The 17,301-nt window shown below is 37.2% G+C and overlaps 1 protein-coding gene across 1 annotated transcript in view; it reads left to right on the top strand.

The window, feature by feature from the left end:
* Malrd1 (MAM and LDL receptor class A domain containing 1) overlaps positions 1-17,301 on the top strand; it is a 637,041-nt gene that overhangs the window by 115,332 nt on the left and 504,408 nt on the right. Inside the window, exons 11-12 of the mRNA XM_040755448.1 lie at positions 4,283-4,425; positions 9,641-9,738. Of these exons, the coding sequence (XP_040611382.1) occupies positions 4,283-4,425; positions 9,641-9,738 (241 nt within the window). The remainder of the gene's footprint in view (positions 1-4,282; positions 4,426-9,640; positions 9,739-17,301) is intronic.

The raw sequence follows: 17,301 nt of genomic DNA, 5'->3' as shown, positions 1-17,301 counted from the left end.
ATCTATAGAACATTCCATCCACATAAAAAAGAATATACCTTCTTCTCACCACCACATGGAACCTTCTCAAATATCAACCACATACCTGGCAACATATCAAACCTCAGCAGCTACAAGAAAATTGGAATAACTCCATGCAACTTATCAGACCACCATGCATTAAAATTAAAATTCAACTACAACACAAATTGCAGAAATTGAATAATGCACAACTGCACCATTCCTGGGTCAAAGAAGAAATTAAAGACTTCCTAGAAATCAATGAGAATGAAGACACAACATACCCAAACCTATGGGACACTTTGAAAGCAGTGCTACGAGGTAAGTTCAAAGTACTAAGTGCCCACATGAAGAAACTGGAGAATATTCACACTAGAGAATTAACAGCACAGCTGAAAGCTCTAGAACACAAATAAGCAAACTCTCCCAGGAGGAGTAGACACCAGGAAATAATCAAACTGTGGCCTGAAATTAATAAAGTAGAAACTTGGAAAACAATACAAGGAATCAATGCAACAAATACTTGGTTCTTTGAGAAAATCAACAAGAGTGGGGAGCCTGGTGGGGAGGGCGGGGGAGGAGGGGAGGGAGAGGTAGTTGGAATTGACATGTGAAACAAGCTTGAGTCTAACTTAAATAAAAAAACAAGCCATTATAATACCAAATCAGGGGTTTGGTCATTTATTATGATCTTGTATAAAATAAACAAAATTAGTATTCAAATAATATTTGTGTTTCCGTAATCATTACCACCTTCTGCACAATAGCCAAAATAAAACAACATAATACACTGCCAGTATCTTTAGATATTTAAATTTATTCATCAATTATGCATCAGTACACTTGGCGTGCGTATTTAACTATAGTGTCATATGGGCACAGGACAAGGATTTTATTATAACAGCTGAGAAAAAGTCTGAATCATTTGTCTTCTTCCCCTTCTTCCCTCTCCCTTTCTCCTGCCACTCTCTCTTCTTTTCTTCCTCTTTCTCTACCTTCCTCTTAGCTTTTCTTCCTCATCATTTTCTTTTCACTGTATCTTCCATTTACAGTGAATATTTCAGATATTTCTATAAAAATTATTAAAATATGTTTGTCAAGCATATCCAAATTAGTCACCACATTCCTATGTAAGCAGCTGTCACACCAATATATATCTAATTTTGAGATGCTACACAACATAGCTAAACTTGGATTTGCTCTGCAATTTGAAATAAGTCAGACATAGAGGAGTTAATGTTACGTGATTTCAATTTGATGAGGCTCCTCGACTTGTGAGATTCATAGACATAGAAAGCAGAATGCTCATTACCAACTTGTGGTGGAGAAGAGACAGTTGAAGTTACTGTTGAATGGACATGAAGTCATGGCTTCAGGAGGTGGGGAGCTCTGCAGATGTGTGATAGTGACACTTTCTCAACAGTTGCCTTGTCAATAATGCCTCCTTATTTTGTAGTTAAAAATTATGAAGAAAGTAGGTTGTCAAGTTTATTTAATATAATCTTTTCTATTGTGTTCTCAAAATGCTAAGAGGATAGACAGATCTGTGTTAAACAATAACAATAACAATAAACATAACAATAATATGGTTTGGTTGGGGGGACTTTTCTTGTTTCAGTTGTAGGGCATTTGATATCATGTAGAATAATAATATACTTGCCTCAAATTATATGTCTGTGGCAGGAGAATGATAATTTGAGATGGATCTTTGCTATCTAATAAAACACATTAATAGAATGCTAATATACATTGAAATATTTGAGGAGTTAAATATAATACTTAAGTGAAAGACATGTATACCAAGGATCTTGAGCAATACATTTAATTTTACTATTGTACTGTCTCTAGAGGTTTTTTCAACTTGAAAACATTTGTGGATACTGAGATACTCCTGTGATGTAGAGGTATGCTGTGCTCAACTCTATGTGCAGTTCATATCTACCCTTATTAGAATCCAATATACAGTCACTAAATACGATGTCCCCACCAGTTCCCATAGAAGATTTCTTCATATAGCATTAAGAACCAAAGCAAAGGATTCATAAATATTTTACTTTGAGTCATATCCTCATGAATGAAATTCTTTTTGTGCCTATATTATACTACAGTTAAATATTTAAGAGAAAGTTTCATCAGCATCTGAAAACATTACCTTAACAAATTAACAAGGAGAAAAATTTTATTGAAACTGTGATTATAACATGTTTATAGCAAGTTGAAAGTGACCAGATAGTCAAAATTACTGCTTATACTTAATTTATGGGAAAGATATATTATTTCAGTTTTATACATGTGTAACATTTATCTAACTTATGGCAAGTTGTCATTATATCTTTGATCTTACTTTTTTCTGGTATTTACTACTTCACTGAAACTTGTTGAAATATTTAAGGGATATATTATTAATAAAAACTTCAACATAAGGGAGTACAATTAGATTTTCATATTATGCAGAAGTTAATATATAAAATATTTATTTCATAAAAAACATTCCTTGTAAATATACCAGAACAAATGTCATCAATAAAACACCTGAGAGATTCACTGTATTTTCACAGAGATTACACCATGTTTCCTTACCAAATCTTTATGGTGATGGATTCTACAAACTTAATTTTAATTTCCAAAGAATAGTAAATGTTTATTGTTCTCTGGAAAGCATAATAGTAGACATTTATTTTTATTTATGCATTTATTTGTGTGTGGTCTATGTATATGTGTTGTGTGCCTGTGCCTGAAGATGCTTGGACATGTGTGGAAACTAGAGGTTCATGTGATGTGTTTTTTCTATTGCTGTGTACCTTATCTCCTTGTTTTGTTTATCTAAATCCTTAATTCAAGAGAAACTAACATTGACCTCCAGATGGAATCTTGAAGACATGTTATTGAGGTGCTCTGGCTTTTTCTATCAGCATCCTGATCCTATTAAACACAAAATACTACTTTATTTTGGGTATAGTGTCTTTATCTGGAGCTCACTGAGTGGTTAGATTGGTCAGCCAGCCAGCTCCATGAATCTGCCTTCTTCCTCCTGACTATGACTGCAATTACAGAGGCATGCAGCCATTTTTCATGTGGGCTGGAATCTAAACTAAAGCTCTCATGCTTGCATCACTGTGAAGTACACCCTGAGCCATCTCCCTAATCCAAGCTTTTAACTGATAAAACATTTGGATGACAAAAGACCTGATTTTGTTCTGCATTTATATAATTCATTGGTTTTTTTTTACAAGACAGGGTTTCTCTGTATTGCTTTGAAGCCTGTCCTGGATCTCGCTCTGTATACCAGGCTGGCCAGGAACTCATAGAGATCCACCTGCCTCTGCCTACTGAGTGCTAGAATTAAAGGTGTGTGCCATCAACGCTTGGCATAACTCATCATTTTTGTCTTGAAGTTTTGTGCCTATCTAGATGCCCAAAGGTGCAGAGATCATGTGGCACACTCCATTTTGCACACATTGCCCTGAGAGTAGTTAGTATGATTGCATCAGGAGCATCCAGCTGCTATACCAAGAAGAATTATTTACATGGACTTTCTTCCTTTGGGCAATAGTATGTAACATATAGTCCCCAAATGGTAATATTAAGCATAGTACCCAATTAGGGAAAGTAAGAAGGAAAATAAGAGGTATTGATTATAATGCTCAGAAGGCAGAAATAAAAATGTGGCCAGAAATGTTGTCATTTTATAGTAGAGGATTTTTACTTTAAGGGAAGTATCTCTACAAATTGGGAGATCTCTTGGGAATAAGTGGAAAGGCTCAGGCCACAGCCAAGACGTTAGAACTTCAGAACACATTTTGGAGATCCAGTATATAGTTTATGTCTTATTTTTATACTTCACTTCATGACTTTAAAGAGATGTGAGGTAGTCTACAGCTAGCTATACTCACAGAGGATAACCAAAGAACATTTTGTGAATGGCCAAGGAGGAGACAGCCATAGGTTGTTTATAGGTCTTTATGATTGTGTCAATCACAGAAATGACTCGCTTTGGGGAAATTACTTTTTATCAATAACCACAACTTCTAAACTGTCTGTCCAGAGTCCCAGAAAGAAAAGATTATCCAGGAGGAATAGGTTTCAGGTGAGGGAGGCAGTGAACTCTACTCCTGTGTTACGTTAGTTCATGACAGTTTTTTTTTCTTTACTTTTTTTTAACTTCTTCATAGTTGCTTGGTCCTTATTTATGGAAGATTTCATTAAAAAATGAAAATATATGCTCGTAAAGACAAATCTGTCATCACATATCCTTGTTTCCTTCTCCACACATTACAGCAAGGCACCTCACCTGGAACTTCGAGTCTGGTTTCTGTGGCTGGGAACCTTTTCCCACAGGAGACTCCTACTGGGAGGTGGGGGAAGGACCCAGCAGTGGAGAACACTCATTTCCTGAGGCCGGTGGCACAGGGAGCGCAAACCATGGTAAGGCATTCTCCTCTTTTAAAGGGGTTTCCATTCGTGTTGAGATGCTGATGCTGTGCAGTTTTGTTCTAATTACAGACTAAATGGAGTGTTGGTTTGTCTTACTTAGCCCCGCTGGCCTGATTAGTAATTAGTAGCTAATTGGATGTCCTGAAAGGATCATTCTTCTGACAACCATGAATTTGTTTTATTTTTAAATATTATAGTGATGATGTAAAGAGGGAGATAACATTTCTAATGAACTGTACAGCAGGCTTGCTTCCTTCCTTTAAACATTCCAAGTCTTGCAAAACAGGAAGAAAAATAGTCTCATCTTCTATCTGGAAACAGAGAACAAGGATTCAGCACTATCTATAAAACCCAAAAACACTTCAGAGTATACACTACAAAACATTACCACTTTTACATATCCTCATAAAGTCAAGGAACCAAAACTACATGCAATGTTGTGAAAATGCTCTGTGACACTGTCAGCACACATAACGGCTTTGCTCCCTAGTTCTTGTTTTGTTTACATTTCTATGGTGTGGCACACATACCTACTATTACATTAACTTTATAATTACACAGTTGGGGGTTTAGATCATTTTCATACTCACTGGACAGCATCGTACTTCTCCTTTGAGATTAATAAAGAAGAATACCAAACACAAGTCTTGGCAGCACTTTTAATTACAGTCTTTGGAAACTGGGGTTGGTGGTGCATTGGAAAGGATTAGGGAGGAAGACTGTTGACTGCAACTATAAACTGGTTCCTTTTTGACTGGTACAATAAGTTCTTGACTTTTACTTATTAGACCAGTAAGCCTTGGCTTCCTTTTATTATTCTGTGCCATGGTGACTAAAGTTTAAAGTTTAAAATAGATATGAGTAGAGATTTTCTTTGTTAGCTGATACATATTGTTCCTTTTTCTGTACCCAGGGCAATAGAATGGATCAGAGCTAGGTGCATGGTGGTAGAAGCTATGGCCCCTGTGTTTGAGGCTGGCAGAGCCTGGAACTTAATATGGCCGGCAAGGGATTGTAGTCATATGTGCTGAGAGTTGTAAGGGCTGGAGCATGGTGGTTAAAGTGAGGTGGAGGAGCTTAACTGAGAATGAGTGCAGCATTCCTGAAGGGAAACAAGGAGCCAGGAAGGAGGACAGAAGGAGATGGCAAAGCCAAGGAGGGGTACAAGAGACAAGCTCCAGTAGGGAAAAAATCATGCAGGGGGATGAGAGCATTGCTTGGGTTCCTATTGGAGACATTCATCTGATTATACATGACAAAAGAGAGAAAAGGAGAGACTAGCCAGGGCTTTGAAATTTGTCTAGAGGATAACAGAGACGTTATTAGGCAAATTGAAGACTATAAATAAACATATTTGTTGGAGAAAGGTATCTGGATGAGATCTGGGGACAGGATATGTAGTATCAGTGGCAGAAAATGAGGGCCTGAGCTGAAGTTGAGATTCCCAAAGGAAATCTGTGCATGGCTATGTTGTGGTGGTTTGATATGAGCTTCACCATGACCAGGGTTTGTGAGACTGCACTGTCCAGGGCTGTGCTATGGCAATTATATTGTCTAAAAGTATTTCAGCTTTGTTAGCTACAATAAATGGAAAGTATAGTCATGAAAGTTCTTTTTCATATACTAAGAGCTTAAAAGCCTGTTCTATAGGGATTCTGGGATAGCACCAATGGTAGACCTCAGTACTAGTGTCACTAAATATTTGTGGTAGTGGTGTAGTTGTTTTTTTTTCCTCTTTGGATGTCTGCAACCCAGCTCACAAATAAATACACAAGACTTATTCTTACTTATGAATGCCTAGCCTTAGTTTGGCTCATTTCTAGCCATTTTTCCCTCATTTATATTAACCCATATCTCTTCTTCATTTTCCCTCTGGACTTTTTACCTTTCTTTATTCTATGTATTTTTCTTTACTTCTTTGTGACTGGGTGACTGGCCTCTGGTGTTCTCCTCTTTTTCTCCTTTTCTTGCCCCTTAGTCTTCCCCTCAAGCCTAGATTTTTTTCCACTTATTTATTCTCTCTGACTGGGAGCCCAGCCTATTTCTCTCTCCTGCCTATCTATAGTCCATTAAGCTCTATCGGACAAATAAGATGTTTCTGACAGGCAAAATAACATAGTTTTACAGAATTAAACAAATGTAACATAAAAGAATGCAACACATTAAACAAATATTCCACAACATAAATGAATTTAACACATTTAAGCTAATATTCCACAATATATTAGCACTAAATTGTGTGTGTGTGTGTGTGTGTGTGTGTGTGTGTGTGTGTGTGTGTGTGTGTGTGCTTGACGCACTTGTATAGGTCAGATCAGAGGACTATTTTGGGGAATCGGTTCTTTCCTTGTACCATGCGGGTCCCAGGAATCCTACTCAGGTCTGGCAGCAAGTTCCATTACCCACTGGGCCACCTAACCTGCCCCAGTAGTATTTATAAATCAGAGCTGCGGAGAAGGAGAACCGGGATGAGGAAGAGGAATAAGGCAAAGAAATGGAAATTTCCATGGGAACAGGGTGCAGTCCCATTACAATGGCACAGTGCTCTAATCCAGTTTTGTTTTTGCAGCTTTAATTATTTAAATTACAGCTTTTGAAACTAATTGCTAGTGTTTCCTCACATACATGCACATAACTATGCAGTTTTACAAAACGCCATACTGGGTGGGTATTTAAGTGTGTTTTTACAGTGGCCTACTGATTTTCCTTCCCTCCTCTTTCCTTCTTTTCTCTTTGCTCATTCATAACTGCTCTGTCAAAACATGCCACCAGGCTGCTCATAGGTCACCGCCCACCTTTGTGTATGTTCACCGAATCATACACAGATCACAGATGAATACATGGTGTTTATGTGTATTTTGCTCACAGACATTGTTACACATTATAAATAATGGTTAATTATTCATGTTCTTGTGTGAATACTGAAATATAGTATAGTCTTTTTAGTAACGAGAACAGTGAGTTTTAAAACATATACAATTCTGTATCTGCCAAACAAATCAAGACATAGAGTAATTCCATTCCCCCAGATATGACTTTGTAGTTGACCTGCTCCCTTACCCAGTCACTGGTACCTTTGGGCACCTACCTCCAGTTTATTTTCTGTTTAAAGAGCGGTAGGTAAAAAGGTCAGACTCTATATAGGCTCTGGATTTTGGCCGTCTTAAATCAGTACCATGCATTTTAAATGTGTTCATGCTAATAATTACAGTGATTTTCCTCCTTTTTAGCTCTTGAGTAATATTCCATTGTGTGGACAAACCACATTTTATTTATTCACTGAAGCGAATTAAACTGTACATGTCTCAGTGCTGAGTAATACACAGTTTCACTTCTCTATGCTCTGTCCAATGCTTGTAATATCTTTCTTGGTAGTTGGTTAGGGACTCCTACTGTACTGGGTCCTTTGTAACCTTGGGAAATAACTGTTCAGCCTCCCCTTTTTGTGCTTATTGTCAATGAGTTTCCTTCACCAATGCACAGATCAGAATAGAAGAATTCTCAGAGCCAGTAGCAGTCTAGACTAAGACCCTCTGAAATAGCAGTAAACACTGTTCAGTGCTGATTCATCTCTTTCTAGCCCTATTTTATGTGTTTCTCAGGCAGTTTCCTCCCTCAGTACACTGGGCAGTAGATACGAATTGCTTTAAAACTGTAAACCCAGAACTAAATGTCTTTAAAAATTATGTTTTCTCTATAGATCTACTATTATTCTGTCTGTAAATAATGACAATTTCATATTCTTCTTTCCAGATTTTAAACCTTCTATTACCATAAGTGCAAGTGTGTGTGTGTGTGTGTGTGTGTGTACATATTTGTTTAGAGATTTTAATTGTCCTGTTTCTTTATCAAACATGGGATAAGGCCTCTGGGAATTGCTTAATAGAAGTAGCTTGGCTTGCTTTATTCTTATCTCCAGGGAAATACCAAAAATTCAACTTGAGTGGCATGTTTGCTGGAACCAGTTGTCTGCAACATTCTTTTTGATTCAAAACATGGTCATTATTTTTTTAAAGGTGAATTTGAGGTAAAATTTGTCAAATAACTTTTCAGCTTATTTTGCGATAGTCATGTGATCATCAGATTATCCTCTTTCTTTATTGTAGACATTGATTTTTAAACACTATAGCAATGGTAGCCATTCTCAAACCAAACTTGTTTGGGTTCATTTTGTTTCACTTGACCTTTACTTATGTGTCCACATATATATGTTTGCCTATGATTTTTGCCTATATTCACTAACAGGCTGGTCCTTCCATTCTTAGGACATACACAGTCTAATTTAAAAGCTATTGCCTGAAACAGATACTTGGTTTTGCAAAAGTGCTGTGAGGGGAACACTTTCATAAATATGTGCAGGAGTCTATAAAACAGTACATTTTGATTATGAACTCCCCCTTTTTTAGTATCATCAGCATTGATCCGAATCCAGGAAAACCACTGTGTGAATGAGGTGTTTTCCAAGTCAAAACAGTTGGCTTTCTAAGTTGCCTAGAGACTGCTTGTGGTATATTCTGCCTGTCACTTTGTGATTATCAGAGGGCAGGATTAGACACTGACATTGTTTAGCATAGGTTTCCTTGTGAGTTTTCAATATTCAAGGAAGCTCTCCCTCATGCAGCTCAGACTGTGTGATTTTCCAAGCTGCTAAAAGATGCTATCCCCTTGCGCCTTTGGTGTGAGCATGTCCATGTCAGTTAAAATCTAAAAGCAGTTATTTTGCTAATGTTCAGATTAGATCTTTAATTAAGCTCTCATCCCCTCCGGCACAGACAACAATGTCAAACATGTAAGCCCCAAGAGGAACCAGACTCATTGCATGCTTGCATCTCCTTCAGTACATTTTGAAGAGACTTAGAAACTGAACTCCCAAGAGAATTTCCTAAGGGCATGTTGAATATCTAATTGTAAACTTGGAAGCTTCATTTAATTTGATTTCAAACTCTGTCACAGGAGTTAAAGCAATAAAAATGTTTGTTTAGTTAATTTGGATTCAGAGCTTGTACCTTATCAGTTAAATTTTATTTAAGATATTTAGTGTCATCCGTATGAAATTCTCTGGTTATTTACAGGGCCTGGTGGTGAATAAGGGAAAATGTGATTTTCTTTACCTGAGTTCCAGTTGAGGAAGGCCGAGGTGGTAAAGTGCTAAGTGTCCACCAGAACTGGCAGCTCACTTTGCATTTGTTTCTGTTTCTTCTTCCAGGATCATTTATTTATTTTGCACCACAGCAATCTACTGGGGTGGCTAGGCTCGGAAGTCCTATCCTTACCAAATCACTTACCGCCTCTACTCCATGCCAGGTAACCAGCTCTTCTGAGCCTCCCTTGACTGTTCTGCAGTTACAGAACTCAGATTGCATTGATAGCAAATGCCTGATGCATTTTCTCATCATTTTCATGATGCTTTAAGAGGTTTATTGGAGCTGCTTCTTTATGAAATGCTCCATCCTTTGGAAAGGCTCTACAAGCCATCACCTACACTGTTCTCTTACAGGGCCTGCTGTAGCTTTCATTATTTTACATTCTTTTCACATGGACCTTTCAATAACCTAAAGTGAATAAAGTACTTTGCCTAATTTACTACTTGTTTTGCTCCAGAGTGTAAATTGAGTAGAACAAAATCAGTTAAGTAAGTGCCTGTTGAGAGAAAGCTAAAATAGTGAGAAAGAAGTAATATATGCAGAAAAAAATACATTTGTTGAAATTGTATTTTCAGTGAGTCAGAGAGGTTGTTAATGCTGCAAAACACACAACAAGCAGTAAAATTTTCATTCCATTTCAGCACAACAGAGAAGAAAGCATACTTGGGCAGCAATTGAAACCTCTGGTTTGCCACTTCTAACTGGGATACAAATTGTTTGACCACGACTTTGGAGACAGTGTCTCTACTGAGATAATAAGCACTAGTGTATTTCCTTCGCGTGGCCATAAGGATGAAACTTTAATTAAGCAATGCCCTGTATTTGGCACACAGTAGTTGTCAGGGTTAATCTTCATAGTCAGCTTGGTAGGATTAAAAGGTAGCATGGAAAGGCAGTTTAGGATACAGCTGTAATAGTGTTTTCAGAAAGGCTTAATTGAAACGGGGGAGACCCAATTCAAATGTGGGAGGCCCTATCCTGAAGGAACAGACTTCTGAAAGAACACCAAGGTGAAAGCAAGACAAGCCACGTCTTTCTCTGTTTCCTCACTGCACAAGCAATGTACTCAGGTACCACACACCCCTTCATCATGCAACAGTTATAGTCCCTGTAGGGAAGGAAAGGCTGTTGCATGGATCCAGGAAAGCAAACCCTAAGTTGAAAAGGAGAACCCCAGATCTTGAGCATACTAGTATCATGGGATATCCTTTAAGAAAAGCTGCTCACATGGAGTGGATCTGATCCTAAACAGGCTGTGTACATTGTATGACATCCCTATCATGATACATGATAACCTGAAACCATGTATCAAAATGAACTCTTTCTGAACTTAAGCTGCATTTATCATGTGTTTGGGCATGGCAATGAGAAAGGTAACTAATACAATAGGTACATACTAAACAGGCTTCTGGCTTTCTATAACATCTAACTCTTATATCAGAAGTGTCTGTTCAACTTTTTTATTTTCCATCCTTTGCAAAGGTTGAACATGCCTTTAAGTCTCTAGATTGCAGTTCATTTTTAAGTCTTTACAGATCAGAAAATAATGAACAGATCAATATTGAAGCACACAATAAATTCATGCCACTAAATATAGGGTTGTAGCCATTTACTCAGACATCCTTGATGATGAATTGCTTATCATCCAGAGGTATAAATCTAATTATGTTTTCAGTTTGGTATAGGTCTGAGTTTAAGTGCCCGAAGCTCTCAACAGATTGTCTTTTGTTGCTGCTGTTTTATTTTTTGACTCCCTCCCCCAATATCTTTGTGGGAATGAAAATTAAAGTCACTGCTTATCTTCCCTCCATTTCTAACTTATCCAAATGCCCTCAACATGTTTATATCTTTTCTTCATTTTAATTAAACCCTATGTAATAGAATGATATAGATTTTTTTAGAAACCCCAGGAGCAATTCTCCACACTTAAAAAGTACTTTAGAAGCAAACCTAACTTTAATTCAAGGTCATGCACTAAGTTATAGACATAAAACTCATCAAGGGAAAAGGAATGGGATGTTTTAATTTTGCCTTTATTTTATGTTTGGAAACAGGTGTTAAGAAAGCATGACATCCTTAGGATTCACTATCACTGAAAAACCCAGCAGTGTCTAGAGCTCTCTCTCTCTCTCTCTCTCTCTCTCTCTCTCTCTCTCTCTCTCTCTCTCTCTCTCTCTCTCTCTCTCTCTCTCTCTCTCTCTCTCTCTCTCTGTGGTATTTTTGAAGATGTCCTGCAGTTTTCATCACTGTATTCTTGTTGATGACCATTAATTGTTATCCATTGGGATGCCAGATTTTCATCAATTCCTGTTAAGGAAATGTTTCTGTGTTTTTGGTAAAATGTGTAGCTTTGTTGTGGCTATTTTGCAGATAGATCTCACATGAACATCATTCTTGATGGTTAATATTGACCTCAGAGCTAAGGCTTTATCTATCCCCAGTGGCTTCAGATACTGAGTTAATGGCTCCCCATTTAAATAGAAAATGAAAGTACTTCAAAGACCTACTGTAGACTTGCAGAAGTATTTGGTATTCTTTTTTGTATGCATCAACTTCAGTTTTACCCATCTTTGAGATGGAGAGGAGTTTAGGCTGTGTGATAGCACATTCTAGCCTAGAAACTAGTAGTAGATTGCCAGGGAGGCCATTTGTGGCCAGAGACACAAATAGTTAATGCTCTCACTCAAAGGCTTTTTCCTAGTGTATAAAATGTCTTTGTTTATATGTGTAGGCTAATATATGGTGCCTTCATAAAAGTTACAGAGTAAGCAACAAAACCAAATTCCTATATTCTTAGGTAATTGGAGAATCTGGCTGATTCTCTGATTCAGAACATATTGATAATAGTTCTGTTTATGGAACAAATGTTCTTCATTATAAAATAATGCGGAAAAGCAATAAAATCACCCAAGTTGGGCACTTTGATATGATTAAAGCCTCCATCTTATGAAATGATGTGATATTTTCCCTCACACAGTCATATCAGGCTGATACCATTAAGGCTGTTTTTTGAAAAAACTTTAAAGGAACATGAGCTTTCTTCTGAGCCACCTGTTCTAATAGCACAATTTAGGGTCATTTTGTATGAATTACCTTGTACTTTATGTATAGGCAACACATGGTGCCAACATGCACATTGTTCCTGCAGCTTGTCATTGTTCACAGTGTGGACTTTAATTTAGAAGCTTCAAAAGTCACTTCGGCCACTTTGGAAACTTGGCACTTTTCCTCCAAATAGGAGATAGGACAAACATAACACCTGCAGACCAGAGGCCATCATTTCTCATCGATGTTGAAATGTAGTTACTGGTTACAATTAGCTGGGAAATATGAAATATGAAGGAGATTAATGTGAACATTAATATTTTCTGAGTTCACATTTATTGCTGCAGAAAACCCACAATGTTTTCCTTTTAGGATTTTGCTATTAAATACAGAAAGTTTGATAATGTGAACCTTGAGCCTTCAGTGTTTTTAATTGATTCTCCAACTATTCTCCAATTATTTAAATGTGGCTTTGTTTGAACATCACTCACAATGTTCTCTTTCAAAAAATATACATTAGAAAACCAGGCCAAAGGTAGACATGAAGGAGGGTTGCTTTTACACTAAAGTTCCAAAGGAGCAGACTCTTCATATTTGAACCTAGGTTTGTCAGCCAATACAAAGAGACATATATGTGCTTTTGGATCAAAGATGTAAACAAAATAAAAAACTTCAAAGTAGTTCTTCTATCCTCAGAACTCATAGCTAAAATAACCCTGTGATTCAGTATGTAAATGGTCACTATGTGATAATCACAGTTCTTGAGGCTGGACTTTAATAGCAGCAAGCTAAAGGCATGATTGCCTTAACATGTGAGGTTGTTCAGGGACACTATATTAGCTACTTTTCTTAGCACTGTAACAAAAGATCTGACAAAAGCAACTTAAAGGATCAAAGGGCTTAATTATTTCTTTTAACTCATGGTTTCAAAGAGTTCAGTGCCATGAATGCCTGACCTTGTGCTCTTCAGCCAGAATTAAGGGCAAAAGTGTGGCTGAGTTGCTGAACAGACCCTCAACTGTGGTGGACAGGAAGCAGAATGTTTAAGAACCTATCACCAGTGACATAATTTCTCTGCTCTAGGCTCCACCTCCTAGAGTTTGACTACTGCATAACAAAATGTGCTACTAGCTTAGAATAAAAATTCTTAAACATAAAGGAGGAAATATTCTCCATATACAAACTGTACCTAATATGGATAGTGATTCAGTGTACATGAGGATGAGTATGATATAGTAATTATTACAAAACTCACACTCACTGGAGTTTCCTCAAATGTAAGGTGATGAACACATATCAAAGAACGTTCATAAAAAAGTGCTTCTGGGGTGTGTCAGTAAAGATGTTCTCACATGTTTACTTTCACCCATGGTTGCAGTGTTCATTTTCTGGTGTATTCCAACTGAGGCTAGTCCATGGAGAAAGGGTTGAGTAAGTACATGGTCATATTACTTAGAGATTTCAGTGGATAAAAGAGGTTCTGATCTACTGGTGATGATAAACTTCCACTTAAGCCTGTTCAGGGAATAAATACTAAGAATAAATATAATTACACCAAGACCCATACAACCACCATGGCATGGGGAGGGGTGTGTACATGTATAAGTATGGAATAACCCTTTCCAGAGTACATATTCCTGGGTTGTACTGTTAGGACCCACCAGTATCTTCATTTTAGTTTCTATCCTTAAATGTTAGTTGTTATCCTTGTCATTATAGATGTTCTTATTCTAGATCCTAAAATATGTAGCAAGTGTGACAAGAACAGAAACAAACCAGATAAAGAGTCTGATGGGAAACAAGAAATGCAGATGTTGCTGAGGGGGAGGGAATATACCCAAGAAAGAACAAGTTGACCATGCTAGGGAGTTCTGAGACAGGGAAGTATTTCAGTTACTTTCCTATTGCAGGGATAAAATGATACACCAAGGCAACTTACAGAAGAAAGAGTTCATTTGGGCTTATGGTTCCAGAGGATAAGAGCACATCATGGAGGAGAAGCATGGCAACAAGCAGTAGTCATGGCAGCTGCACCAGGAAATTCACATCTTTTTAGGCACAAGCATGAAGCAGAGAGAGCAAACAGGTAGTGGCATGAGGCCTTAAACTCTCAAGACCCACTCCCAGTGACCGCTTCCTCCTGGGATGCTACACCCAAGCAGCACCACTAACTGTCCACCAAGTATTCAAATGCTGCAGCCCATGGGGAATATTTTCATGCAAATCAACACAGAAAGACCTGGGGGCAAAGACTGTAAGAGATATGAGGAAAGAGATAAAGAGTTGAGGCAAGTTTTTGAATGAAGATAGATCAAAACTGAATGAAAAAGAAAGCAAAGAGATGGAGGAAATGACTTTTAATTCTAAGTAAGGTATTAGGGTGTTTTTTTATAGACTTAAGCAGCAGAGTCACTAGATCTAGCTTACTGGCTTATGGGTGTTAGTCACCTGAAAAGGAGCTTCCCCTTTGTACTAAATAGCATATGTCTGTGTGATTGTATGTTTATTTGTCTATACAATTTTATGCATTAAGATATATGTATGTATGTATGTATGTATGTAGTTTGCCTACATGTATATATCTCTGTATCATATATCTGCCTAATTCTCAAAGAGGCCAAAAGAAGGCAACAGACACCCTAGGACTGAAATTACAGATGTTTGTGAACTGTCATTTGGGTGCTGGTAATCAAACCTGGGTCCTCTGGAAGGGCACACAGTATTATTAACTCCTGAGCCATCTTTCCATTCCCTCTCCTTGTTTGGAAACATTGTCTTATGTAGCCAGCCTGACTTAGACCTCACTCTTGATCTTCCTGCTTCCGGATTGCTAGGATAAAAGGTATTTTCTATAGTACCTAACTTCACATCTATATTAAAATAAATACTACAATACAATTATAGAGAATAAAATAAACTGAATTTAAATTTTCAGTTAAGGAATTGTTGCATAGGGTGTTTTTAAAAGGCTCTCAAAGTAGTGTAAGCTGGCCTCAAAATTACTGTTTCTATGTATCAGTGTCTTAACTGCTCTGATTACAAGTCTCCACTAATACTCTTCTCTTTGGGAGCTTTTGTTATCATATGAAGGTCTCTCGAATACACTAACTCAGCCTTGAATAGATATACTCCATAAAAAATATACCTAAGTGAAAACCAAATGTAAAAGAAATAGGTTTTTGTTTTAATAATGTATTCGGACCATCTATAATGGTATAATTTTAAGCACTCTCTGCACTCTGTTCAAAATGATATCCTACAATGTTGACCCTTGTAGCTCCTGAGCTCTTAGGACACTGAGTATCACTGAGACACTTACATTTTCTCTTTTCTGTGTTTTAATTTATGTTTAAACATCTACACCCTGCTTTACCTTTGTTATTATACCAGTTTTCCTCATTTTCCTCCACTCTCATGGAATATCTAGATTCCTAAGGACTTCCAAGGTATTATGCATTATCTGATACAGATTCTTTCTTTCCCTCCTCCTTGCTTATTACCTCTCCCTTTCTATTGTCTCCTCTTTCTCTCTAAATGTTTACAGAAACTAAAACCCTATACAGTCCATGTATTCCCCCTTTCTCCTTCAGTGTGTTAATGGAATACCTACTCTACACAAATCACTGTAATGGGTCTGCAAGGAATTTAAGAGATGCCTCATGATTTTTAGTTTAAGCATAGTGGTTTACCATTGAGTGTATACCAGTTTGAGAGCCTTGGGGTTTCACCCTTCTTGAGTATCTATTTGAAATCTCACCTGTTTTAAGTTTTGTTCTATGATTTCTCCCTAAACAGTACTAAATTTGAAGAAACTTCAAAAGCTTGCTTGGTCTGTAGTAAGCTTACGAATTTAAGTCTCTACAATGAAAATTCTCTTTTTTAATTTTTTTTGAAAATTCTCTTAAATATAACCTGTAAGCTCCTTTGCTGTTGAATATGGATCTCCTTAGCATTTATGTTTAGTAACTATTAAAATGACTTCACAGTAGTGAAGAGCTGAGTGACAGATTGACATCTCAAAATACTGATGGGGTATGAGCGTCTCCTACACCACCAGGCTCTCTTATGCATATTCACAAGCTGGGAACATGGTGAGACTTACAGCAGGGATCTAAAATTTAATTGCCATTGAGGAACAAGTCCTCACTTTCCATAATATTTAATTAAATGCATCCCTTTGGCTTTACATTTCCAATTTACCTGTCAAGGTCTGAACTTAGGTAAGCATGGCAACAAAATCTAAGATGAAATGGACAATCAGAAAGGATGTTTTGATCAGGTTGTGGCCATCACATCTACACAGGAAAATAATGACAAATTGAGACACAGAGTGGTTAGTATCTTGAACTGAAGAACAAAAAAGAATATTTAAAACACATCTTTTCTTTCCAGCAAAAAACTCCCTCTTCAAATGTTTCATTTTTCTTTAAGATGTCTCTACAGCTTTAGAGCTCTGTATATGTTAATGGAAATGATGAAAAATCACTATGCATCTAAAGTTCATTTTGTGGAAGTTTTGAAAAAATATTATGCAGAATGAATCATTCCCAGACTGAAAGGCTTAATCTTTTCCTTATACAGTACCAGGTCCTGAGAAAGTGCCTCATAAGTACTGGTAGAACAGTTGAGTTCTGATTCCTTTTTAGAGCTACTGATGTTAGGAGCAAACAGAGAAATT

The sequence above is a fragment of the Mesocricetus auratus genome, unplaced genomic scaffold (genome assembly GCF_017639785.1).
Source record: "Mesocricetus auratus isolate SY011 unplaced genomic scaffold, BCM_Maur_2.0 Super-Scaffold_100013, whole genome shotgun sequence".
In the NCBI taxonomy this organism is placed as follows: domain Eukaryota; kingdom Metazoa; phylum Chordata; class Mammalia; order Rodentia; family Cricetidae; genus Mesocricetus; species Mesocricetus auratus.
This window is presented reverse-complemented; position numbering and strand designations above follow the sequence as displayed.